The 27,239-nt window shown below is 40.3% G+C and overlaps 1 protein-coding gene across 2 annotated transcripts in view; it reads left to right on the top strand.

Annotated features, from left to right (window-relative positions):
• The window catches only part of VPS45 (vacuolar protein sorting 45 homolog), an 82,800-nt gene that overhangs the window by 47,090 nt on the left and 8,471 nt on the right, over positions 1–27,239 (top strand). The window contains exon 15 of one of the 2 annotated variants that reach the window (XM_030824669.1): positions 17,762–17,876. The exons of the other annotated variant lie outside the window; for it this stretch is intronic. Coding sequence (XP_030680529.1) covers positions 17,762–17,864 — 103 coding nt within the window. The 3' untranslated portion in view covers positions 17,865–17,876. The remainder of the gene's footprint in view (positions 1–17,761; positions 17,877–27,239) is intronic. 2 annotated transcript variants of the gene reach the window in all.

The raw sequence follows: 27,239 nt of genomic DNA, 5'->3' as shown, positions 1-27,239 counted from the left end.
GGGAGAGCACATTCTAGGTAGAGTTAACCACATGAGCAAGTTATAAAAGCTGTACACAACATACATACACAAAGAATAGCAAATAGTCGACTAGCTGGAATGTGTGTAATAAAGTGAAAGGATGATTGAATGCCATCATTGTGGAAGGCCTTGAGTGCCAGGCTTGGGAATTTCTACTTTTGTACATAGAAAATGGGGAATTACTGAAAGCAGTGATTACAAGAAACTCACGGTGTTTTGGGAAGATTAATTTGGCAGCTAAAGGTAGAAGAGGAAAAGACTGGAGAACCGTGACATGATTGTTGAATCTAAATTAGAGACCCTGAGAGATCCATCCTGAGCCATGTATTCATAGATAATTGGGAGTCATTAAAAGTATTTGTATACTTTTTAATTTTGTATGATGATTTGGTTTTTTTTTTTTTTTTTTTTTTGAGACGGAGTCTCGCTCTGTCGCCCAGGCTGGAGTGCAGTGGCGCAATCTCGGCTCACTGCAAGCTCCGCCTCCCGGGTTCACGCCATTCTCCTGCCTCAGCCTCTCCGAGTAGCTGGGACTACAGGCGCCGCCACCACGCCCGGCTAATTTTTTTTGTATTTTTAGTAGAGACGGGGTTTCACCGTGGTCTCGATCTCCTGACCTCATGATCCGCCCGCCTCGGCCTCCCAAAGTGCTGGGATTACAAACGTGAGCCACCGCACCCGGCCTATGATTATTTGGTTTTTAATATAACTTTGCTCCTTTATTATGGAAGTAATATATGTATATTCTGAATTTTTTTAATTCAGAAAGTACAAAGAGAAAAAAGGTTTCCATAATCTAACCACTGTTACATTTTGGTGTTTTCAGGCCTTTTTTCTAAGCCTGTATAGACGTTTGTGTGAGTGTGTGGGCAGAAAGGGATCTCATCATACATTCTGTGTTATAACTTTAATTTTGCAGTCTGTTGTAAACATCTTCTAGTGTTAAATATATAATCATTCATTCATTAAACAAATATTTACTGGATAAGATTTCTTGGGTTCGAATCCTGATTTCCCTCTTACTATTTTTGTGAACTTGGGCCAATTACTAACCTCTTTGTTAGTGTCCAGAACTCACTGGCTGTTTATATATTTCTTTTGTGAATTGCTAGTCCATATTCTTTGCCCATTCCACAATTGAAGTATTCCTTTTTTCTTAATAATTTTTTAATGCTATGTATATAAATAAGGTTATTGGCCATTTGTCTAGTATTTATTTTGCAAATCTTTTTCCTCTATATTTTTGTTTTATACTATTCACAGTGTTTTGTTGTATAAAAGTTTTGTTGTTATTATTTTTATTTTATATGGTCACAGTTACCTGTGATTTCTGCCTTTGGTGTCATGCCTAGAAAGTTATTTCCTACCCAAGATTATATAAATACTAACATGCATTTTAAAAATTATTTTTAGGATACATATTTAACATGATATCTTTACAGTCTATCAGAATTTTAGTTTTTTGTAAACTGTGCTGTAGGGTTTCCTTTTATAACTTCTACAGAAATATTACAGTGAGGGGCTTTTTTCTTCTTGACACCAAATACACTATGTCTTTCCCAACACCATTTTTCCAATTCTCCAGACACCAACTGGATATTTAACAATTTGATTCAATTCTGACATCATCTACCTGGAGTTAGCATCTCATCTCGAAGTTAAAAGGGCTTAACCCCACAAGACCACCCCGACTTCAGACGCCAGTCACAAGTCCCAGACCACCCATATTTCTGAGTGACTGGTTGTAAATCAGGGGTTCCCATGACCCCTTCTTCAGGTTTGATAATTTACTAGAGCAGTTCACACAACTCAGGAAACCACTTTACTACATTTGCCAGTTATTATAAAGGATACTACTCAGGAACAGCCAAATGTAAGAGATGCATAGGGCAAGGTATAGGGGTGGGGTGTGGAGTCTCCATCCCTGCTCCAGGAACACCCACCCCACCCCAGCACCTTGATATGTTCACCAACCCACAAACTCTTTGAACACTATTGGGTAGGGGTTTTTATGGAGGTTTTGTTATGTGGGCGTGCTTGATTAAATCATTAGTCCCTGGTGATTGATTCAGGCTCCAGCTGTTTCCCCTGCCCTGGAGGTTCAGGGGTGGAGCTGAAAATTCAAAGTTTCTTATTAAGGCTTGGCCTTTCAGGCAACTAGCCCTCATCCTGAAGCTACCTAGAGGCCCACCAAGAGTCATCTCATTGAAACAAAAGACACTCCCGTCACCCTCAGTACTCAGAAAATTCTTAGGGAATTAGGAGCTCTGCGCCAAGAATGGGGGCAAGGATCAACCCTGGCGATCAAAAAACCCTAAAGTATAATTAAAAAAAATAAATAAATAAATAAATCAGGGATATTAATTATCTCATATCGGTAAAAGAAAAAAAAAAAAAAAAAAAAGAATGGGGGCAAAGACCAAATATCTTTCTGTGATACCACATACATACACTTACACACAGGTATTTCATTATGTACAGAAAAGTATATAAATGATAAAGAGCTCAGTAAAACATTGCAAAGTGAATCTATCTATGAGACGACCTCTGAGTGTAATGATTAAGAAATAGCACATTGCCAGCACCCCCAGCAGCCTTTATTATTCCTCATGCTCCCCCCTTGTCACAAATCCCTGCAAAGTATTCATTATTATGAATTCTGTCACTGTAGATTAGTTTTACCTGTTCTTAAAAGATATTTTTTGAATAAAAGAAGAAATAGGCCAGGCGTGGTGGCTCATACCTGTAATCCCAGCACTTTGGGAGGCCAAGGTGGGTGGATCATTTGTGGTCAGGAGTTTGAGACCAGCCTGGCCAACATGGTGAAACCCCGTCTCTACTAAAAATACAAAAATTAGCCAGGCGTGGTGGCAGGCGCCTGTAGTCCCAGCTACTCGGGAGGCTGAGGCAGGAGCATGCTTGAACCTGGGAGGTAGAGGTTGCAGTGAGCCGAGATCATGCCACTGCATTCCAGCCTGGGTGACAGAGCGAGACTCTGTCTCAAAGAAAAGAAGAACAAGAAGAAGAAGAAGAAATAAAGGCTAAACTTAATCTATTTCTGCCTTTCTCACAAATAATATAAGAATATTAAAATGTTTTAACTGTAATCACCTTCCTCCCAATTTGTACACTATCATTGTCCAGTGTTTTGGTTTTACCTTTTTAAATTCCCAAATTAATCATTATTTTCAGTAGTTAATGTTTATTTATATTTACCCACATATTTGCCCCCTTTTCCCCTCCACTTTGTTTCTTTCCTCCTGGCTCTTTCTTCAATCCAATTTTCTTCTAACTAAAGAACATTCTTGCCTGAATCCCATGCCTGTACTCCCAGCACTTTGGGAGGCCGAGGTGGGCAGATCACTTGAGGTCAGGAATTCGAGACCAGCCTGGCCAAACATGGTGAAATCCCATCTCTACTGAAAAATACAAAAATTAGCCAGGCGTGGTGGCACATGCCTGTAATCCCAGCTACTCAGGAGGCTGGAGAATTGCGTGAACCGGGGAGGTGGAGGTTGCAGTGAGCCAAGATCGAGTCACTGCACTCCAGCCTGGGCAACAGAGCAAAACACCATCTCAAAAAAAAAAAAAATTATTGGCCAGTAGTTTAGGATGCCATGGTGGGAGGATCACTTGAGCTCAGAAGTTTAAGACCAACCTGAGCAATATAGAGTGACTCTGTTTCTAAAAAAAAAAAAAAAAAAAAGGTAAAAATTAGCTGGGCATGGACTAGGCATAGTGGCTTACACCTATAATCCCAGCACTTTGGGAGGCCGAGGCAGGCGGATTGCTTGAGCCCAGGAATTCAAGAGGATTTCAAGGAGTTCAGGCTGGGCAACATGGTGAAACTTTGTCTCTACAAAAAACACAAAAATTAGCTGGGCATGGTAGCATGTGTCTGTGGTCCAGCTACTTGGGAGGGTGAGGTGGGAAGATCACAAGCCTGGGAGATTGAGGCTGCAGTGAGCCGTGATCATGTCACCACCCACCAGCCTATCTGAACGAGACCCTGTCTCAAAAAAAAAAAAAAAAAACTAGTATTTTTTTCAGCTATTGTTCATTTTGATGCCTTTGTCTAAAAGTGTCTTAATTCAGCTAAGTTTAGAATTTCAGGTTGATAATTTTCACTTACTTAAAAGTAAGACAACAATGGAATACTGTATTACTTGGTATGAAAAATTCATGTTTGGCATAATTTCTGGAAATTTTACAGTCCTTATTTCTTTGAATGTTGCTTCTCTTTCATCTTCTGTTGTCTATCCTTCTGGAATTACTGTGAGATATATGTTAAACCTTCATCTATTATTCAGGTCTCTTAATCTCTCATTTATGTTGTCCATCTGCTATCTCTCTGTGCTGTCTTCTGTATAATTTTTTCAGATCAGTGTTCCAGTTTAGTAATTCTTTCTTCAGCTATATCTAATCTATGTTTAATGTGTCTACTAAGTCCACTAGTATTATGTTTTTATGCTTACGAGTTTTATTTTGCTTCTTTTTCAAATTTGCCTGATGTTTTTGTTAATATCCTCTTTTTTTCTCATGTTTTCAAATCCTTTATTTTTCCTAAACCACATTAACTCTATAATCCAAAGTATGTGGAGGTCTAATTCTGCTGCTGTTGTATCTGTTAACATTAGCTCATGATGAAGCATTTCTGCATGTATTCTGTGATTTTGACTTATGAGTTATCTTAAGAAGGATTTTATCTATAGCACCCATGAGGAGCTGACATTCAAGATATATCTCTCTTGCATATTTTTCTTTCATTTTTGCTAGGTACCCCAAAAGCATTGTCAGTCTGGAATCATTTTTATGTTAGTTTCTATACTTAAGGGTTCCTGAACCTTGCAAAGCATATCTCCTTGTGCAGATAGATTTTTTTAGTCCACTTTTTCAGTGAGGGTCTCTATATTACATGGAAATCTCAATTTTGATTTATTTTCTTACCGAGGCCTAAGCCTTCTTTCCTGACCCTCTGTGGCTACTAAAACACAGTGCCCTTGTTTAATAACACTGGCACACACCTATTAGATAGTTGCAGCATCAATTTATACTTATCAAGCCAAGTTTTGGTTCCCTTTTTGTGCTGACCCTTAGCAATTCCTCTCACTTTCTAAAGAAGTTAGATATTCATTTAAAAGGATGTTTGTCATTTTTTATCCTGCATTTGTATGTGTTTTATTACAAGATAATTTTCACCTTATATAATCTGCCTTAATTCCAGAAATGGAAGTGTCAGTGTGGTTATGATCTTGGGAGTTGATAAAATGGTAGTGACATTATAGAAACTCCATTTTGAACACCAGTAGATGATATTATTTGGAAGGATAGCCGTGCATCCTAAAATGTCAAACTGAGGGTTTTGTACCTAATTCAAGGGCACCTCTTGAATATTTTTGAGCACAGAAGTGACATAATATTATTAGAGCTATTTTTTCAAGTGTCTCCCTTTGCTGCTAATAAAAGCAATAATAGTTCATACTTATTGAGTAGATACTGTGTGCTAGGCACTGTACTGAAAGTACTTTAAATCTATTAACTCATTGAATCCTCACATAAAGTTTGTACTATTATTATCTTTATATATGGAAACTGAGGCACAGAGAGATTAACTTACTCAAGTAAACATGACTAGTAAGAGATGGAGTTAGTATTGGAAGCCAGAACCCATGCTTTTAACCACTATGCATTTCCTTCCTCAGTATTACTTGAATGCCTAATACTGCATTATTCTCTAAATAATATTTAATACTTTAGGGTGCAAAAGGTTTTATTACTTGATGGTAGCCATATGGGTTTTTGTCTTCTTGATCCAAATGAGTTCTTTCATGAATGTTTAGTTAATCATATGCTTTTAAACAGGCTTCTATATCAGAATTCAAAAAGATGAATTGACCCTTAAGTGACTCCTCTGAGAGTTAATATTTCTCACTATTTGTAGCCTTATGGCCAGTGACTAAGAATTGTAGCATCATCCCTTTAATTTGAAATACCAGCAAGTTAAAATTAAACATATATATCTCCATTTAAAAAAATAGGCCGGTTGCGGTGGCTCACACCTGTAATCCTAGCACTTTAGGAGGCCGAGGCGGGCGGATCACAAGGTCAGAAGATTGAGACCATCCTGGCTATCACAGTGAAACCCCGTCTCTACTAAAAATACAAAAATTAGCTGGGCGTGGTGGCACGCACCTGTAGTCCCAGCTACTCAGGAGGCTGAGGCAGGAGAATCACTTGAACCTGGGAAGCAGAGGTTGCAGTGAGCCGAGACTGTGCCACTGCACTCCAGCCTGGGCTACAGAGGGAGACTCCATCTCAAAAAATAATAATAAAAAATAATAATAAGTAGGGGGGCCAGGCATGGTGGGTCATGCCTGTAATCCCAGCACTTTGGGAGGCCGAGGTGGGCGGATCACCTGAGGTCAGGAGTTTGAGACGAGCCTGGCCAGCATGGGGGAACCCCATCTCTACTAAAAATACAAAAATTAGCCGGGCATGTTGACAGGCACCTGTAGTCCCAGCTACTCAGGAGGCTGAAGCAGGAGAATCGTTTGAACCTGGGAGGCGGAGGTTGCGGTGAGCCAAGATTGCACCACTGCACTCCAGCCTGGGCAGCAAGAGTGAGACTCTGTCTCAAAAATAAACAAATAAATAAGTAAAAATAAAAAATTAAAAATAAGTTGGGGGCCAGGCATCGTGGCTCAGGCCTGTAATCCCAGCACTTTGGGAGGCTGAAGTGGGCAGATTGCTTGAACTCAGGAGTTTGAGACCAGCCTGCGCAGTGTGGCAAAACTCCATCTCTATCAAAAATACAAAAAAGTAGCCAGGTGTGGTGGCGCCACCTGTGGTCTCAGGTACTTAGGAGGCTGAGGCAGGAGAATTGCTTGAGTCCGGGAGGCGGAGGCTGTGGTAAGCTGAGATCATACCACTGCACTCCAGCCTGGGTGACAGAGCAAGACCCTGTCTCAAAATAAATAAGTTGGATTTAGATAGAAAGATTATTAAAGATTTTTATATATGTCTTTGTAATTCAGTCATATTACATACAAAAATACATGTTTTAGATGTGTTTGACTAATTAATAGTGCTATGGGCTGGGCACGGTGGCTCACTCCTGTAATCTCGGCATTTTGAGCACTGTGGAAGGCCAAGGCAGGCATATCACTTGAGGCCAGGAGTTCGAGACCAGCCTGCCCAACATGGTGAAACCTCGTCTCTACTAAAAAATACAAAAATTAGTCGGGTGTGGTGGTGTGTGCCTGTAATCCCAGCTACTCGGAAGGCTGAGGCACGAGAATCACTTGAACCCAGGAGACAGAGGTTGCAGTGAGCCGAGATGGCACCATTGCACTCGCCTGGGTGACAGGGCAAGACCCTGTCTCAAAAAAAAAAAAAAAAAAAAAAAAAAGTACTATGAATAAAACTTCGTTTTCTGTTCAAAAAAGAAGAAAAAAGAAAAAAACAATGAAACATCTAGCGTTTTCCTTAAATTAGTGTTCAAGTTCCTGACAAATGACCTTTTGTTTTTTTTGGGACCGAGTCTTGCTCTGTCGCCCAGGCTGGAGTGCAGTGGTTTGATCTCAGCTCACTGCAACCTCTGCCTCCCGGATTCAAGCGATTCTCCTGCCTCAGCCTCCAGAGGAGCTGCGACTACAGGCGTGCACCACCACACCCAGCTAATTTTTGTATTTTTGGTAGAGACGGGGTTTCACCATGTTGGCCAGGCTGGTCTCGAACTCTGGACTTCAAGTGATCCACCTGCCTTGGCCTCCCAAAGTGCTGGGATTATAAGAGTGAGCCACTGCACCCGGCCTCAACAAATCATCCTTACATAAAATTAAGAAGGTAAGGCAGCCCTGCAAAGGCTTTATGCTAGATTCTTCCAGCTATTGTCAGCATTGGTATCTCTGTGTGACCTAATAGCATGCTAAGCAGTACACTGTATTACATTTGAGCAGATATCTTAGCAATAAAGATTCAATAAAATTTTGGACAGAATTGTTCACTGGCTTCCTGACCAATGAAACTTTTACAAAGAGGGAGTTGCTGTGGCAATCACCAAATGGGAAAAAATATTAGTTGATTTTTGCAATACATAAATGATTCAATATCAAGTGTTTATAGTTTACTTTTATAAATATATAGCCCTAGCCAATAAGTAAATAGTGAAATTTATCATACCAGTAAGAAGATGATGGAATTTATATTTCAGAGGCCAGTTATTGTGAAGGCTTAAGTAACTGAAAGCAATAGTTTCAGCTTTGAATGGAAAGGCTCAATTTTCATGATGAATGTAGGATACCTTGGGTATTACTAACATATTTAGTAAGTTTACAACTCTTAATACATATTGGAATCTTAGACTCTCAGTAATGGAAAGGCTAATATTTTTTAAAAACCATTTTTATACCTGGATATAGTAGGGCTGCAGTGAACTAGCAATAATATGATATGGAGGAAAAAACATTGAATAATTTGTTTCTGTGAATTATTAGGGTTTAATTTTGTAGGAGTTTTAGTGTATAATTTTCTCTGTAATATATGGGTTATTTCTTAAGGAAACAGGCCAAAAGAATAAGTGACAAAAATACAGCCTTGATCTCCAGAACTCTGCAGCACAGAAGTAGCTTTTTGAGAGAATAGGGAGATTAGAAAATGGTATACGTTTAGATTTGCCGTGATATATGCTCTCCTTTTATACTTAGAATCATGTAAGTCATGGTGTGGTTGGCCATGTCTTACATGTCTTACATCCAAATCCATGGATTTGGATTAGTGGGTACCCCAATAAACAGGAAAGAAATGATATCTTGTCACTGTATGATGTATTAATACAGAAGCTACTATCCTTCCAGAATAGGAAATATCTATTATGGGATATTTCTGGAATACAGGTCACTTGGTTTCCCTATTACAACTCTTAAATAAAATCTGAGGCCGGGCGCAGTGGCTCATGCCTGTAATCCCAGCACTTTGGGAGGCCGAGGCGGGCGGATCACCTGAGGTCAGGAGTTCGAGACCAGCCTGACCAACATGGAGAAACCCCGTCTCTACTAAAAATACAAAATTAGCTGGGCGTGGTGGCACATGCCTGTAATCCCAGCTACTAGGGAGGCTGAGGCAGGAGAATCGCTTGAACCTAGGAGGCGGAGGTTGCGATGAGCTGAGATCGCGCCATTGCACTCCAGCCTGGGCAACAAGAGTGAAACTCCGTCTAAAAAAAAAATAATAAAATCTGAGATTACTACAGATTTATTCTGCATTCAAATTACAGAACTACCACCTACTACTTTTTTTTTTTTAATTACTTAATCACTTAATGTAATGGGTAGACAGGTCAAAATTGATCTCCTGCATCCCAAAAAATAACAAGTACCCGTCAGGTAGCAATTTTAACAACCTTAATCATGATTTCTCTGTTTCTATTTCTAACATACATCAAGATCGCTTTTACTGTAAATTGAAACAAAATCTTAGTTGTAAACAAAACTTAAAAATAAAAAATAGAAAGCAATTATTCCTTTCCTTCCTGGTATATTTCCAAAAATCAACATAATTTTTAGTGTGAGAATAGGGCCTTTGTATAGGTAAGCTTGTCATCTTAAGCCAGAAGTTACCTGAAGATATAGGTCCCCTAGATCCTAATAGGAAATATACATTAGTTTAATCTGAAATTGAAGTTGCCATTCAAAGTTATCTTAAAGTGACTCTTTCTTGCATACTTTATTTCTTTAAAACAGTTCTTTTGCGATAATATTTTTTAGTGATTCAGGCGCTGGTTGTAATGAATCAGAGTTCTATATATGTAGGCCTTCCGTAGTTGTATGATTTGTTTCTATAGGGCCTGCTCTGATTAGCTGTAATTGTGATTATCTTTGTTTGGATTTAAACACCATTTAAAATAGAAGGCATGTATTTGCTACTAAGACACCAAGGAACTTTGCAGAAGCAAATTATCTCCTTAGCAACATTCTTTTTTTTTTTTTTGAGATGGAGTCTCGCTCTGTAGCCCAGGCTGGAGTGCAGTGTCGCGATCTCGGCTCACTGCAAGCTTCGCCTCCTGGGTTCACGCCATTCTCCTGCCTCAGCCTCCTGAGTAGCTGGGACTATAGGCGCCCGCCACCACACCCGGCTAATTTTTTGTATTTTTAGTAGAGATGGGGTTTCACCGTGGTCTCGATCTCCTGACCTCGTGATCTGCCCGCCTCGGCCTCCCAAAGTGCTGGGATTACAGGCGTGAGCCACCGCGCCCGGCCCTCCTTAGCAACATTCTTAATAAAACTGCCTTCTAAATAAAGAGAGGCAGTCAATATTTCTTCTCTTTCCATAGCCATATGAAGTTTAACATGAATTTTATATTACTTCCCTTTTTCATTTCATACATAATGAAATACACAGAAATAAAATGTAGTAACCAATTACAGAGACTTCTTTAAAGGTATAACTGTCGTGCTTTTTTGAAGGCAAAGAACCTGCCCTGAAAAAGAATCTGACCTGAACACATGCTGTCTTAAGCAGTTAGTCTAGTGTGTCTGTGGGGTCTATGCAGGTTTGCAGTGTACAGACTGTTATCTCCTGTCTCAGTATTTGCCCTTCTTATGGAATTACTTTCCTTCCTCTTACTACCTTATTTCCTCCTCTTCATTTGTCTCATTAGTTGTATTAGCCAGATATATATTTACTTGTAGGGGAGGGGTAATGTCAAATTTCAGTTTCTAGGAATTATATATGGCATGAGTCATTGCTATAGCATCACAGAAATTTTCATCAACATCTATATAGAACAGTCAGGAGTTCTAGTTATGAGTTCTGTAATAGATATTTATTGAACATGTGAGAACAATGTAAAGCCAATAGTTAGTTCACTCAAATATTTACTGAGCACTGGGATACCTCCATGAATAAAACAAAGATCCTAGCCCTTGTGAAGCTTTCATTTTAATGCAGGGGGAGATAGAAATAAACAATAAACTTAACAAATAAGTATATGTTATAGTAAATCAGTATGTAATAAACGCAGTTGGGGGGCAGGGAATATGAAACTGTGTAAAGGGAAATTGATAGTGCTTGGGGACAGTGGCTGTAGGTTACACTACTCAGTATGGTATCAGGAAAGGCCTCCTTAAGAAGAGATGTGTGTAGGCCAGGTGCCATGGCTCACACCTATAATCCCAGCACTTTGGGAGGCCAAGGCGGCCAGATCATCTGAGGTCAAGAGTTCAAGACTAGTCTGGCCAACATGGCGAAACCCCATCTCTCCTAAAAATACAAAAATTAGCCGGGCCTGGTGGTGCACTCCTGTAATCCCAGCTACATGGGAGGCTGAGGCAGGAGAATCACTTAAACCCAGGATGTGGAGGTTGCAGTGAGCTGAGATCGAGCCACTACACTCCACCATGGGCGACAGAAAGAAGAGTGTGCAAAGACTTAAAGGAGGTGGAGGGAGTAAGCCAAACAGATAGAGGGAAAAAGCATTCCAGGCACAGCCACAGCCATGTCCTAAGAATCATGCAATGCGTTGGAGGAGCTACAAGGAGGCTGGTGAGTCTGGGTGGAGTGAGCAAGAGGAGAAGTAGAAAGAAATGCAGTGAGGCCAGGCGCGGTGGCTCACGCTTGTAATCCCAGCACTTTGGGAGGCCGAGGCGGGCGGATCACGAGGTCAGGAGATCGAGACCATGGTGAAACCCCGTCTCTACTAAAAATACAAAAAAATTAGCCGGGCGTGGTGGCGGGCGCCTGTAGTCCCAGCTACTCGGAGAGGCTGAGGCAGGAGAATGGTGTGAACCCGGGAGGTGGAGCTTGCAGTGAGCCGAGATCGCGCCACTGCACTCCAGCCTGGGTGACAGAGCGAGACTCCGTCTCAAAAAAAAAAAAAAAAAAAAAAGAAATGCAGTGCGAGAGGCATCAATACCTGGGGCTGTTCCTGGAGCACCTTATATACTGTGGGGACTGCTTTTCACTAGGAGTTAGAGAGCACTTTTGGGTTGGGTTTTTTTTTTTAATGTTTTTATTGAGCTATAATTTACATACCATACAAGTCACCCATTTGAAGTGTAAAATTCAGTGGTTTTTAGTATATTCACAGATATATTCAACTATTACCACAGTCAATTTTAGAACATTTTCATTGGCTGGGCATGGTGGCTCACACCTGTAATCCCAGCACTTCGGGAGGCTAAGGTGGGTGGATCACCTGAGGTCAGGAGTTTGAGACCAGCCTGGCCAACATGGTGAAGCCCCATTTGTACTACAAATATAAAAATTAGCCAGGCATGGTGGCACGCACCTATAATCCCAGCTGCTCAGGAGGCTGAGGCAGGAGAATTGCTTGAACCCAGGAGGCGGAGGTTGCATCACACCATTGCACTCCAGCCTGGGCAACAAGAGCGAAACTCCTTTTCAAAAAAAAAAAAAAAAAGCATTTTCATCATATCAAAAAATCCCCCTCTCTAGCCCTAATAAACCACTAATCTAACTTCTGTCTCTACAAATGTCCCCATTCTGAGCATTGCATGTGAATGGAATCATATAATATATATTCTTTTGTGACTGGCTTCTTTCACTTAGCGTAATGTTTTCAAGACTCCTCCATGTGTAACATACATCAGTACTTTATTCCTTTTTATGACTCAGTAATATTTCACTGTGTGCATGTGCCATGTTTTATTTATCCATTCATCAATTGATGGACATTTAGGATGTTTCCATTTTTTGGCTATTATAAGTAATGCTGCTATAAACATTTATGTACAAGTTTTTGTGTGCGTTAATAGGGTTTTAAGCAGAGCCATGACACCTGACTTATGTTTTAGGAGGATCTATCAAAGCTAATGTGAATTAAGGGAATTATCCACCAAAATGAGCATTTGCTTATTATAAAAATGCAAATTTCTAGATATAGTTAAACAAACTAGACCCATTATTTTATTCACCTGCAATAAACTGAGCCATTATCGTAGTTGGTTTTCTGAAGCACATGATCCTACCTTGCAAATAAACGAGCATCTTGGTACGGATTTTGAGCTGGCCTGCCTTAGTACTTCACAGGTCAATCAATATTAAAGAGTTCTAGTCCCTGCCAGCAGCAACTGACACCTTTAAGTTAGCTATGTGAGCTGAGAGGTCAAGAACCCAATCCATATAGATGGAATTGTTATCGTAATAGGCAAAAATCCCTTTGAGCTGGCCTACCTTAGCACTTCACAGGTCAATCAGTATTAAAGAGTTCTAGTCCCTGCCAACAGCAATTGACACCTTTAAGTTAGCTGTGTGAGCTGAGAGGTCAAGAACCCAATCCATATAGATGGACTTGTTATCGTAATAGGCAAAAATCCCTGTCTTCATGGGATTCAGGATAGAAGTAGAGGGAAAAAGCGTGGCTAGGTGAATTCATTAGCCAATAGCGCTGCCATTGGTTGAGCACTACGTGAACTTTATTTAGTCTCCAGTGCTTCTTAAAACTTTTGACAAATAGAAAGACATATCCTGCTAGAAGATGGCATGAGAGCAACAATTTTCTTGCTGCCAGATTCCCTTTCAAGCCAATAATAATTACTGTACATAGTACATTCTTTTTTTTTTTTTTTTTTTTGAGACGGAGTCTTGCTCTGTCGCCCAGGCTGGAGTGCAGTGGCGCAATCTCAGCTCACTGCAAGCTCCGCCTCCCGGGTTCACGCCATTCTCCTGCCTCAGCCTCTCCGAGTAGCTGGGACCACAGGCGCCCGCCACCACACCCAGCTAATTTTTTTGTATTTTTAGTACAGATGGGATTTCACCGTGGTCTCGATCTCCTGACCTCGTGATCCGCCCGCCTCGGCCTCCCAAAGTGCTGGGATTACAAGCGTGAGCCACTGCGCCCGGCCTGTACATAGTACATTCTTTGTCATACTACTAGATTCAGCTAAGCCCTCATTAGCTATAAACCTAAAGAATAATTAATGATCCCATTTTCAGTTATTTTCCCCATAAGTAGCAAAGACAGATAGTGCTGGCAAACAGATAAAGGAAAGTAGGCATTCCCCTTGACCAAGTAATTCATGCTCATTGTTAAAAGAAAATGAGGCTGAGCATGGTGGCTCACTCCTGTAATCCCAGCACTTTGGGAGGCCGAGGCAGATGGATCACGAGGTCTGGAGTTCAAGACTAGCCTGGCCAACATGGTGAAACCCTATCTCTACTAAAAATACAAAAATTAGCCAGGCGTGGTGGTGCACACATGTAGTCCCAGCTACTCAGGATGCTAAGGCAGAAGAATTGCTTGAATCTGGGAAGCAGAGGTTACAGGAAGCGAAGATCACACCACTGCACTCCAGCCTGGATGAGAGACCAAGACTCCATCTTGGAAAAAAAAATGAATTATAAAAGTAAAAATCATTCATAATACCACAGCTCAGAGCTAATCACTGTTAATATGTTGGCTTTTTTTTTTTTTTTTTTGAGACAGAGTCTCGCCCTGTCACCTTGGCTGGAGTGCAGTGGCGTGATCCCGCCTCACTCCAACCCCCCCACCTCCCGGATTTAAACAATTCTCATGCCTCAGCCTCCCAAGTAGCTGGGACTACAAGCCTGCAGCATCACGCCTGGCTATTTTTTTTTTTTTTTTTTTTTGTATTTTTAGTAGAGATGGGGTTTCACCATGTTGGCCAGGCTGGTTTTGAACTCCTGACCTCAAGTAATCTGCCTGCCTTGTCCTCCCAAAATGCTGGGATTATAGGCATGAGCCACTGTGCCCAGCCCCTTCTAATATTTTTTTAACCTAAATGTTTTAGAATTTTATGTTTTGTTTTTAACATAAGATCTATAGAGTTTTTCTTTTCTTTAATCATATTGAGAACATTTTCCTATGTTACTAAAAAGTCTTTAAAACAATCTTAATGGCTATATAATTTTATTTTTAAGGATGGGTCTTTATTTAACTATTACCATTGGACATTTAGGTTGTTTACATTTTTTTCACCAGCATATTCAGCTGCAAGTTTACTTTTATTATTTTTTTTTTGCTTTTTTAAATTTTTAATTGACATGTAATAATTTTACACATTTATTAGGTACAGAGTAATATTTTGATACATGTATATAATGTACACTGATCAAATCAGGATATTTAGCATAACAGCACATCAAACATTTATCATTTTGTGTTGGGAACATTCAAAATCTTTTTTTCTGTATTGGATATGTATTTTTTTTTTACTTTTTTTATTTTTTTAATATATATATTTTTATTATGCTTTAAGTTCTAGGGTACATGTGCACAATGTGCAGGTTTGTTACATATGTATACATGTGCCATGTTGGTGTGCTGCACCCATTAACTCGTCATTTAAAAAATGGTGGCCGGGCACAGTGGTTCACGCCTGTAATCCCAGCACTTTGGGAGGCCGAGGCGGGCGGATCACCTGAGGTCAGGAGTTCGAGACCAGCCTCAACATGGAGAAACCCTGTCTCTACTAAAAATACAAAATTAGCCAGGCGTGGTGGTGCATGCCTGTAATCCCAGCTACTCGGGAGGCTGAGGCAGGAGAATTGCTTGAACCTGGGAGAGGGAGGTTGCGGTGAGCCGAGGTCGCGCCATTGCACTCCAGCCTGGACAACAAGAGCGAAACTCTGTCTCAAAAAAAAAAAAAAAAAAAAATATGGTGAGTTCATGTCCTTTGTAGGGACATGGATGAAACTGGAAACCATCATTCTGAGCAAACTATCGCAAGGACAAAAAACCAAACACTGCATGTTCTCACTCATAGGTGGGAATTGAACAATGAGAACACTTGGACACAGGAAGGAGAACATCACACACTGGGGGGAGGGGGGAGGGATAGCATTAGGAGATATATATATATATACACATATATATATACACATATATATATACATATATACACATATATATACATATATACATATATATACATATATGTATATATGTATATATATGTGTATATATATATTTTTTTTTTTTTTTGAGACGGAGTCTTCTCTGTTGCCCAGGCTAGAGTGCAGTGATGCGATCTCAGCTCACTGCAACCTCCACCACCCAGGTTCAAGGAATTCTCTGCCTCAGCCTCCCGAGTAGCTGGGATTATAGGCACCAGCCACCACGCCCAGCTAATTTTTGAATTTTTAGTAGAGACGGGGTTTCACCATCTTGGCCAGACTGGTCTTGAACTCCTGACCTTGTGATCCACCCGTCTCAGACTCCCAAAATGGTGGGATTATAGATATGAGCCACTGCCCCTGGCCAAGCTTACATTTTTAATATAAATAATGCTTCAGTAAACATCTTACATACTGATAAAACTTTGCACCCATATCGGTGGGGCCAAAGTTTTAAGATAAACGTATAAGTGAGACAGTCTGAAATATTGCCAGTAGAAGGATAAATTTGTATAACTTTCCTGGAAAGCAATTTAGCATTATATATTCTAAGGTATGGGATTAATTTCATGGCTTTTGTTGTTGGGTTTTTGTTTTGTTTTGTTTTGTTTTTTTGAGACAGAGTCTCGCTCTGTTGCCCATGCTGGAGTGCAGTGGTGCCATCTCAGCTCACTGCAAGCTCCGCCTCCTGGGTTCACGCCATTGTCCTGCCTCAGCCTCCCAAGTAGCTGGGACTACAGGCATCTGCTACCATGCCTGGCTAACTTTTTTTGTATTTTTAGTAGAAACGGGGTTTCACCATGTTAGCCAGGATGGTCTCGATCTCCTGACCTCGTGATCCGCCCGCCTCGGCCTCCCAAAGTGCTGGGATTACAGGCGTGAGCCACCGCACCGGCCTGTTTTTTGATTTTTAAGAAGCTCTTGCTCAAGTGATGGAAATGTTCTGTATCTTGATTGAGGAGTTGGTTATACAACTGGATATATTTGGCAAACTTATCAAAGAATATCCTTGATATCAGTGAATTTTATTGTCTATGAGTTATATCTCAACAAAAAAAATTTATATGTAGCTGAGCAGAGTGGCCCATGCCTGTAATTCCAGCACTTTGGGAGGCTCAGTTGGGAGGATCATTTGAGGCCAGGGGTTCAAGAACAGCCGGGGCAACATAGTGACACTCCATCTCTACAAAAAACTTTAAAATTAGCCAGGCATCATGGTACGCACCTGTAATCGTAGCTACAGGTGGGACAAAGCACTGTAGTACCAAACTGACATTTTCTCCTTCAAATGTTCATAAAAAAGATAATTTAAAATGGAATAGTTTCTCACTGCATAATTCAGTATTATTTAATGCCATGCCCCAGAACCACCTGATGTCAACTGATGTTATGAGTCACACACTTTGAGGAAAAGTGGGTTATTACAATTCCTAAAGCAAGGGGTATGATGATACTAAGAACTAAAACTTATTTAGCACATACTATGTGCTAGATACTGTTCGAATATTTTATACCTGTGTTGTCCAGTAAGGTAGTCTGTAGTCACATGTAGGTATTGAGCCTTTGAAATGTAGCTAGTCTAATTTGAGGTGTGCTACAAGTGTAAAACACTTACCAAATTTTAAAGACAGTACAACAAAATGTAAAATATCTCAGTACTTTTTTAAGTTGATTGCATGCTGAAAGATAATATTTTGGATATATGGGTTAAATAAAATATACTACTAAAATTAATTTTACCTGTTTCATTTTACTTTTTTAATGTGGCCACGGGAACATTTGTGACTTGCACTGCTTTATCCATTTAATTTTGTTAATTCTCATAATGACTCAATGAAGCAGATTTTCTTTTTTTTTTTTGAAACAGGGTCTCACTTTGTTGCCCGGGCTGGAGTGCAGTGGCACACACACAGCTCACTGCGACATTGATCGGGGTTCAAGCAGTCCTACCACTTCAGCCTCACAAGTAGCTTGGACTACAGGTGCTAGCTTTTTATTTTTTTCTAGAGACAGGGTCTTGCTATGTTGTCCAGACTGGTCTCAAACTCCTGGGCTCAAACAAACCTCCCAGCTTGGCCTCCCAAATTGCTGGGATTACTGGCATGAGCCACTACACCCAGCCAAGGTAGATATTTTTATAATTATCATCAACTTCCTTTTTCAGATGAGGAAATCAAAGTAGAGAGAAGTTAAGTACCTTGCCCAAAGTCATAAAGCTAATAAGTGGTAAAGCTGGAATTGGGCACAGTCTGTTTCCAATATGAGTACCTAAGCACTCAATTGAAATAATATTTTGGAATATTTATCTAGCTATGATATTTTTAAATCCTTTGTTTATAAATGTCACCTATAAGATAGGCAAAATATGTTTTTATCAAATGGATAATATGTGAAGCTTTCAGCCTACTAAGAAATATTGTAAACCACAGCTGGGGAAAAAATAATACAGAACTGAGGGATCATTTACTTTTATTTTAAGAATTTTATCATTCAATGATGACTAAAAATGAGATTTAAGAGACAGTGTTGCTCTTTGAATAAAAATGACTAACTCGGCCAGGCACAGTGACTCACACCTGTAATCCCACACTTTGGGAGGCCAGGGCGGGCAGATTGCTTGAGCTCAGGAGTTCGAGACCAGCCTGGGCAACATGGTGAGACCCTGTCTCTACCAAAAATACAAAAAAAATAGCTGGGCGTGGTGGTGCATGCCTGTGGTCCCAGCTACTCGGGAGGCTAAGGTGGGAGGATCACTTGAGCCCAGGGGGCAGAGGTTGCAGTGAGTCAAGTTCATGCCACTGCACTCCAGCCTGGGTAACAGAATGGGACCCTTGTCTTAAAAAAAAAATTAATTTGATTAATTAGTGGAAGCTTTTAGTTTCATAACTATCTGAAATGATGCCTAAGTGTTATAATAATTTAACTTTGACATGGAGTAAGTGAAATTAATACTTTTTGTAGTGAATACAGCTAAGGGCCTAGAAAATAGTTGGCATCTTGAATTTCTATACATAAGTTTGAGGCTGGTAGGGGGCCGATTCAATTCATGTTATCAACAGGTACTTTATAGATTTACACCTAAACAAGAAACACTAGAAACTTGGACCTTCTCCTGTAACCACCAGTAGGTTCAATCTCTGAATTATTTACAGAAAAATTAGGATACTATGACAGAATTTGCATTTCAACGAGGAGGGAACCCAGAGGGGACTTTTCTTCACTATGGACATTTCAGGATAAGTTTTGAAACTCCCAAAGAGATGTTCTTTCTTTTTTTTTTTTTTTTTTTTGGTGAGACAGAGTCTCGCTCTGTCGCCCAGGCTGGAGTGCAGTGGCACAATCTCGGCTCACTGCAACCTCCGCCTCCCGGGTTCAAGCGATTCTCCTGCCACAAAGTCCCAAGTAGCTGGGACTAAAGTGCGTGCCACCACGCCTGGCTAATTTTTTTGTATTTTTAGTAGAGATGGGGTTTCACCGTGTTAGCCAGGATGATCTTGATCTCCTGATCTCGTGATCTGCCCACCTCAGCCTCCCAAAGTGCTGGGATTACAGGCGTGAGCCGCTGCATCTGGCCAAGAGATTTTCTTTGACAGCTTATTTTCCTCCAGTGACCAAAGGATTAGACATCATTGCAAGAGTTGTGATGGAGTGTATCACCTATCACTGACAAGCATTTATTGAGTGCTGATTATGTGTAATGTTCTGTGCACGATGCTAGAAAGATGAAGACATGTTCTGTATCTTTAAGGATCTCAATGTCTAATAGGAAAATAAACATATAAATGAACAACTCTAATAAGATGCCTTTTTTAAAGCTGAATTTAACCCAGGATTCAAATTTAGGCATGTCCCTTGATTCCAATTTATTCGTGCACTATAACGTATATTTTTTAATTAAAAAAATAGCTTTTCATTTTACCTCTGAATTGTGTGTAAAAAAGAAATTTAAAAAAGAAAAATAGCTTTTCATTACAAAATCAATATATAATTCTTGTAGGAAAAAAATTTAATACAGCTAAGCAAAAAAATAGCCATACTGCCACCATAGGGAATGTTGTCAGCCTTTTAGATCTTTTGCTATGAATGTATACACTTATTTTTTTAAGTTTATGTATTTATTTGAGACGGAGTCTTGCTCTGTCGCCCAGGCTGGAGTGCAGTGACACCACCTCAGCTCACTGCAATGCCCGCCTCCTGGGTTCAAGCGATTCTCCTGCCTCAGCCTCCCGAGTAGCTGGGACTACAGGCACGCGCTACCACACCCAGCTAATTTTTGTAGTTTTAGTAGAGACAGATTTCACCATGTTGGCCAGGCTGGTCTCGAAGTCCTCACCTCAAGAAATCCACCTGCCTCGGCCTCCCAAAGTCCTGGGATTACAGGCATGAGCCACCACGCCTGGCCAAATTTTTTTTTTTTTTTTTTAAGATGGGGTCTTGCTCTGTCACCCAGGCTGGAGTGCAGTGGTGTGATCATAGTTCACTGTAACCTCAAACTCTTGGGCTCAAGCAGTCCTCCCACCTCAGCCTCCCAAGTATCTAGGACTATGGGCCACCAAGCCTGGCTATCTATCTATCTAATCTATCTATCTATTTATTTATTTGAGATGGAGTCTGAAATATGTTGTCCAGTCTGGTATTGAACTCCTGGCCTCAAGAGATCCTGCAGCCTCGGCCTCCCAAAGTGCTGGGATTACAGGCATGAGCCACTGTGCCCAGCATACATATATATCTACACATAATACACACACACACACACACACTTTTTTTTTTTTTTTTTTTTTTTTTGAGAGACAGGGTCTTGCTCTGTTGCCAGGCTGGAGTGCAGTGATGCCACCTTGGCTCACTACAACCTCCTCCTCCCAGGCTTAAGCCACCCTCCTGAGTAGCTGGGACTACACATGTGTACCACCGTGCCCAACTAATTTTTATATTTTTTATAGAGAGAGGGTTTCACCATGTTACAGCCCAGGCTGGTCTCAAACTCCTGGGCTCAAGTGATCTGCCTGCCTCAGCCTCCCAAAGTGCTGAGATTATAGGCATAAGCCACCACACCAGGCCTAGCCCACATATATTTTTAAATAAAAGGAAACATACTCTACATGTGCTTTCAACGAAAATGCTTATCTATATCATTTTTAATAACTGAATTCTATTAAAGTGTACCACAATTTAATCAATCCTCAATTTTTTGTTCATTCAACAAATACTTATTGAGCACCTACTATATTACAGGGGTTATCTTGAGACTGGAATATAGTGGTGAGCAAAACAAATATTGTTTGATATCGTTTGCAGTTTTTCACTCTTATAAACAGTACTGTAATAAACATCATTTTACATACATCTTTAAACACTTATTCAATTGTTGACTTGGAATAATAATAATTGAATATATACTATGTGCCAGGCAGTTGGTTGACTTCATTACATATATTATTTAATCTTCATGATCCAAGAAGTGAGATCATTATGATCTCAATTTTCAAATGAAGAAACAGGAACATAGAGAAATTAATTAATTTGCTTTAAGTCATATAGCAGGGAAATACAGAGCTGGAACTCAAGCTCAGATTTTTGTGATGCTGGATTCCATGCACTGCTGGCAATGTTGGTTAGGCATCAGAGGGTGTAAACGTTTTTAAGATGCAAAATTACTAAACTGCTGGCCAGAAAAATTTTATTATACCTGTATAGTATATACACATAATAGTGTGTTTATATCTTCACATCATGCCCTTGCCAACCCTGAGGTTAGCTGCTGCTGATTCTTAAAAATAAAATTTAGGCTGGGCACGGTGGCTTACACTTGTAATCCCAACAATTTGGGAAGCCAAGGCGGGTGGATTGCCTGAGGTCAGGAGTTTGAGACCAGCCTGGCCAACATGGTGAAACCCCATCTCTATTCTAAATACAGAAATTAGCTGGGTGTGGTGGCGGGCGCCGTAATCCAGCTACTCAGGAGGCTGAGGCAGGAGAATCATCGCTTGAACCTGGGAGGCAGAGGTTGCAGTGAGACAAGATCACACCATTGCACTCCAGCCTGGGCAACAAGAGCGAAACTCCATCTCAAAAAAATAAAAATAAGGTAAAATAAAATTTAAAAATTATCAGCTAGGCACAGTGGCACATGTCTGTAATCCCGACGCTTTCAGAGGTCGAGACAGGAAAATCACTTGAGGCCAGGAGTTCGAGACCAATCTGGGCAACAAAGCCCAGACTCTTTTTTTGTCTCTAAAAAAAAAAAAGTTTTTTTTAGCCATGCATGATGGCATGCACCTGTAGTCCCAGCTACTTGGGAGACTGAGGCGGGAAGATCACTTGAGCCCAGGAGTTAAAGGTTACAGTGAGCTATGATCACACCACTGCATTCCAGCCTATGTGACAGAGCAAGACTATGTCTCAATAAGTAAATAAATAAGAATTATCAATGTGTATGGAGAAGGTTGGTTAAAAAGCAGTTTACTTCAACCCAGATGCAGAGAAAGAAGGAAGAAACAGATTAACAGTGTGAAGCTTAAAGAAGAGACCAATGAATAAATGAGAAAGAAATGAAGGCAAGAGTCACAAGGTAGATGTTATCTAGTTTCAAAGCAGCCTTTCAGTTCCAGATTCCAGGGTTTTATGAAGCAATGATCTTCTTACATTGAGTCAGTGACAGATGAGTCAGTGACAGCCCTGCCCTGTCAATGCCATATAATAATCATTTTTCTTTTGTGTAAGCTACTTTGAATGGGTTTGTTTCCTGCAGCCAGAATGTTGAGTTATGGGAAAAAGTTATTCTCTCTCACAAGTTTGTAAGATATGCCTTTTTATGTCATGTGGAAGATCCAATACAGATTTGCATATTTGTTTCAGGACTTGTGTAAAACTAAAAAGTTAAAAATGTAAGGAAAAACTCAAACATGCTTAACTCTGTATAGTGAGACAGAAGTGACCCATTTACCTCATTATTTCCAGTATTATCTATATTTCTGTTTTTATGATCAAAAAATATTAAAATGTTCTACCAATTTTAAAGAGTCATCAATTTGATGCCACTAGAATTATTTAAATAATAAAGTGTCCAGTTGATTATATTCAACACAGCCCTGAGTTCCATTCCTCTGACAAAACTGTACAGTATTACCTTCCCCAAATGAATGATGCATCCTTCAGGACATATGTTCTTTTGCTAGCATTATCATTAGAGCTTCTGAGCCTAAGCGGAACCTGTTACTTATAAATCACATTTTAGTACCCTTTGGTCTTGTAAAAAGCAGTGTAACATACCAATTAAGAGTATGGGTTTCAGTGCCAGACTACCTTGTTTAAATTCCAGTTTTGCCACATATTCACTTGTATGATCTGAGACAAATCATTTAGCCTCTTTCTGCCTCAGCTTTTTCAGCTGTAAAATGGAGGTATTAATAGCTCCTTCATACCATTGTTGTGATGCTTAGAGGTGATCTGGCAGAGGGTAAACACTCAATGGATGTTACCTGCTGTTGCTGTTATTACTGTTACATTTTGGGGAGATAAAGTAAAACAGACTTTGGGTATCATCATCACCACCTCTGTCATCACCCTTACTTCCAAATAAGTTGTCTTAAAAACCTTTACCATAATTCAAGGGCAGAACTATATTATTATTCCAAGTGGAAATATACTGAGGCGGTGATAAAATGTACTGTGAAGATAGTCCGATGTCAGATAACTTTGCGGTCTGTGAGAAGAAAAATTTTTAGTAGTTCCATTTCCATTTGTGTTCACTTAAAATTTCTCCTTTGGGGCCCCCCAGAGTCAGTACCTCTATAATTAAAAGATGCAGGCCAGGCGTGGTGGCTCATGCCTGTAATCCCAGCACTTTGGGAGGCTGAGGTGTATGGATCACCTGAGGTCAGGAGTTCGAGACCAGCCTGGCCAACATGGTGAAACCCCATCTCTACTAAAAAAAATACAAAAATTAGCAGGGCCTGGTGGTGGGCGCCTGTAATCCCAGCTGTTTGGGAGGCTGAGGCAGGAGAATCTTTTGAACCAGGGAGGTGGAGGTTGCAGTGAGCCGAGATTGTGCCACTGCACTCCAGCCTGGGCAACAGAGCGAGACTCTATCTCAAAAAAATAAAGAAGACTTGCAAAGAGTCTTCAGCATTCATTGTTGCTACAGCTGGGCTATTTGGGGCTTCGTTTCTTGCATTTTTTAATAGTGTTCACCATGCTGCCCCTGTAGTTGTGGTTGCTCTGACACATTGATGTGGACTTGAATGTTCCTACACATCTACACCTCTTTTTATTCTCAGATGATAACTACCTTTCAGATACGTTCTCAGAAAATAACCACCTTTCAGACCTCTGAGTTCTGTCCTTGAGGAGTCCATTTTTTACCCTGTGGACGATGAGGGTAATTTTTTCCTTTCTCTTCGCATGACATTCCAGTGAATGACACAAACAATGCTAGATCCATGCAGAATCTCATTGTTTGCTTTTCTTGCTGTTTCTTCTCAATAAGAGAGGAAATAGTACCAAGGGCTCCTGTTTGCTTCTTTGTTTTGTTTCGTTTCATAAATCAGGTGGCCAGCACTAAGGAGGGAATTGCGAAGGAATAGCTACATTTTTTAATAGGCAGTTACATCATTTGTAAGAAAGTGTCATAGGGTAAAATAACCCCAGTGGAACTAGTTAGAATCAAGGAAATATCTTATACTTTAATTCAGTGTATTCTAAGACTTGTTATATAGAAAATTTATTTGAGGAGATATTGATAGGTATTCCATTTTTAAAAGGGTTCTGTAGCCAACTAAGTTTGGAAAACACTCTATCCTTCTCTTGAAAAGTCAAAACTCACATTAGCATATTAAAGATTCTGAGAAAACCTAGGGTAAAGAAACCCACTCCACTTTTGTGTTTTTTAATTGTATTTTAATATAATATTTGATAAAATATATGTAGCATGTAAGTTAGAAAGCATAATATAATAAATATGCTTGAGCCTTTCACCTAACCCAAGGACTAGAAAATTGCCAGTAACATAGATGTATCCATGTGTTCCTCTCCAATTACATCCCTTATCTCCCTACAGCAGGTAAGTGCTAGCCTAGATTTTGTATTTAATTCCCTTGCTTTGATGGAAGAAGACTGTGTTTTTAACACTTATCTATGTATTTCTAAATAACACATTGTTTAGTTTTGCTTGTTTTTGAGCTTTATAAAAATAGTATCATACTTTTTTCATTAAACTTTGCTTCTAAGATTCATCTGTATTGTTGCAGGTAACCTCAATCATTTTTCAGTGCTGTGTAACATTCCATTATGTGAACATACCACAGTTTACTTTTCCATTCACCTGTCCATAGACGTGAGGTTTTTTGTTATATTTTTTATTATTACTATTGCTCCTCTCAAGGAGAAACAAGAAGAAAATGTGAGCTAAGAATATTGACAGAATATTATGATTATATTGTTTGGGAGCATTAAGGAGTATATTTATTGAGTGGCTGCCTTTACTATTCAAGGCAGGAACTAAAATGTAAACATAAATAAAACATCCCTGTCTTCAATGATCTTATGGTCCAGTGGAGGAGTCAAACAAATTCTGTATTTTTCATATTAGGATATGATTAGTCTCAAAGACTAATGGCACAAAATGAACATGACACGTCTTTTGAAGTGCCCAGTTTCTTATAATGGGGGGGGATGTGCAGGGGTAGAATTAAATAATTTAACTGATAAGTACCTTAAAATATGTTTATGTCAAAATTTAAAAGGTCCTTTTATGAAAAATAATATAAAATTATTATGCATTTTTATTTTTTTTTTTATGACAGAGTCTCACTCTTGTCACCCAGGCTGGAGTGCAATGGCACGATCTCGGCTCACTGCAACCTCCGCCTCCTGGGTTCAAGTGATTCTCTAGCCTTAGCCTCCCCAGTAGCTGGGATTATAGGTGCCTACCACCACACCTGGCTAATTTTTGTATTTTTTTTAGTAGAGACGGGGTTTCACCATGTTGGCCAGGCTGGTCTCGAACTCCTGACCTCAGGTGATCCACCCTCCTCGGCCTCCCAAAGTGCTGGGATTACAGGTATGAGTCACCGTGCCTGGCCAGTTATGCATTTTTAAAACAAAATACTGAAACTCAAAGAAAGATGTAAGCTGGTATACCAATCTGGACTACACCCTTAGGACTCATAATTCATTTGCTTCTTTTTGTCCTCTGTCGCCCAGGCTAGAGTGCAGTGGTGTGATCTCAGCTCACTGCAACCTCCGCCTCCTAGGTTCAAGCAATTCTGCCTCACCCCCCTGGGTAGCTGGGATTACAGGCGCATGTAATCCCACCTGGCTAATTTTTGTATTTTTAGTAGAAATGGGGTTTCACCATGTTGGCCAGGCTGGTTTGAACTCCTGACCTCAGGTGATCTGCCTGCCTCAGCCTCCCAAAGTGCTGAGATCACAGGCATGAACCACCACGCCTAGCCCTGCTTCTTCCTACGTATAAAAATTTGAGGCCAGGTGCAGTGGTTCATGCCTGTAATCCCAGCACCTTGGGAGGCCAAGGCGGGTGGATCACCTGAGGTCAGGTGTTCAAGACCAGCTTGACCAACATGGCAAAACCCCATCTCTACTAAAAATACAAAAATTAGCCAGGCATGGTGGTGCATGCCTGTAATCCCAGCTACTAGTGGGGCTGAGGCAGGAGGATTGCTTGAACCTGGGAGGCAGGGATTGCAGTGAGCCGAGATCGTCCCACTGCACTCCAGCCTGGGCAACAGAGTGAGACTCTGTCTCAAAAAAAAAAAAAAAATTGAGGCCGGGCGCAGTGGTTCACACCTGTAATCTCAGCACTTTGGGAGGCCGAGGCGGGTGGATCACCTGAGGTCAGGAGTTCAAGACCAGCCTGGCCAACATGGTGGTGGACTCCTGTAATCCCAGCTATTCAGGAGGCTGAGGCAAGAGAATTGCTTGAACTCAGGAGATGGAGATTGCAGTGAGCCAAGATCACACCACTGCACTCCAGCCTGGACAACGAGAGCAAAACTCCATCTCAAAAAAAAAAAAAAAAAAAATTGAAAAGTGTTCATGTACAGAAGTTAAATAAAATGTATCCTAAATATAAATAATTAATTCTGACAGAGTAACTAGGAAATGCCTCACAGAGGAGGTGGTTTTTTAACTAGACCATAAAGGATAAGTGGGATTTCCATAGGAAGAAAGAGCAGTCAAGGCTGAGGAAAAGCGTGATTAAGGACAGGAGCAAGATTTAAAAAAAAAAAAAAAGGTGTACCACATTTGAGAAACAATGAGAAGTTCTTCATAAGTAAAGTCTATCTCCAGTGAGGGACAGGATGATCTCTGTGTGTGAGATGCCTGGT

The sequence above is a fragment of the Nomascus leucogenys genome, chromosome 12, assembly GCF_006542625.1.
Source record: "Nomascus leucogenys isolate Asia chromosome 12, Asia_NLE_v1, whole genome shotgun sequence".
Lineage (NCBI taxonomy): Eukaryota > Metazoa > Chordata > Mammalia > Primates > Hylobatidae > Nomascus > Nomascus leucogenys.
The sequence above is the reverse complement of the archived record's forward strand: the minus strand, read 5'-3'. Positions and strand labels throughout refer to the sequence as shown.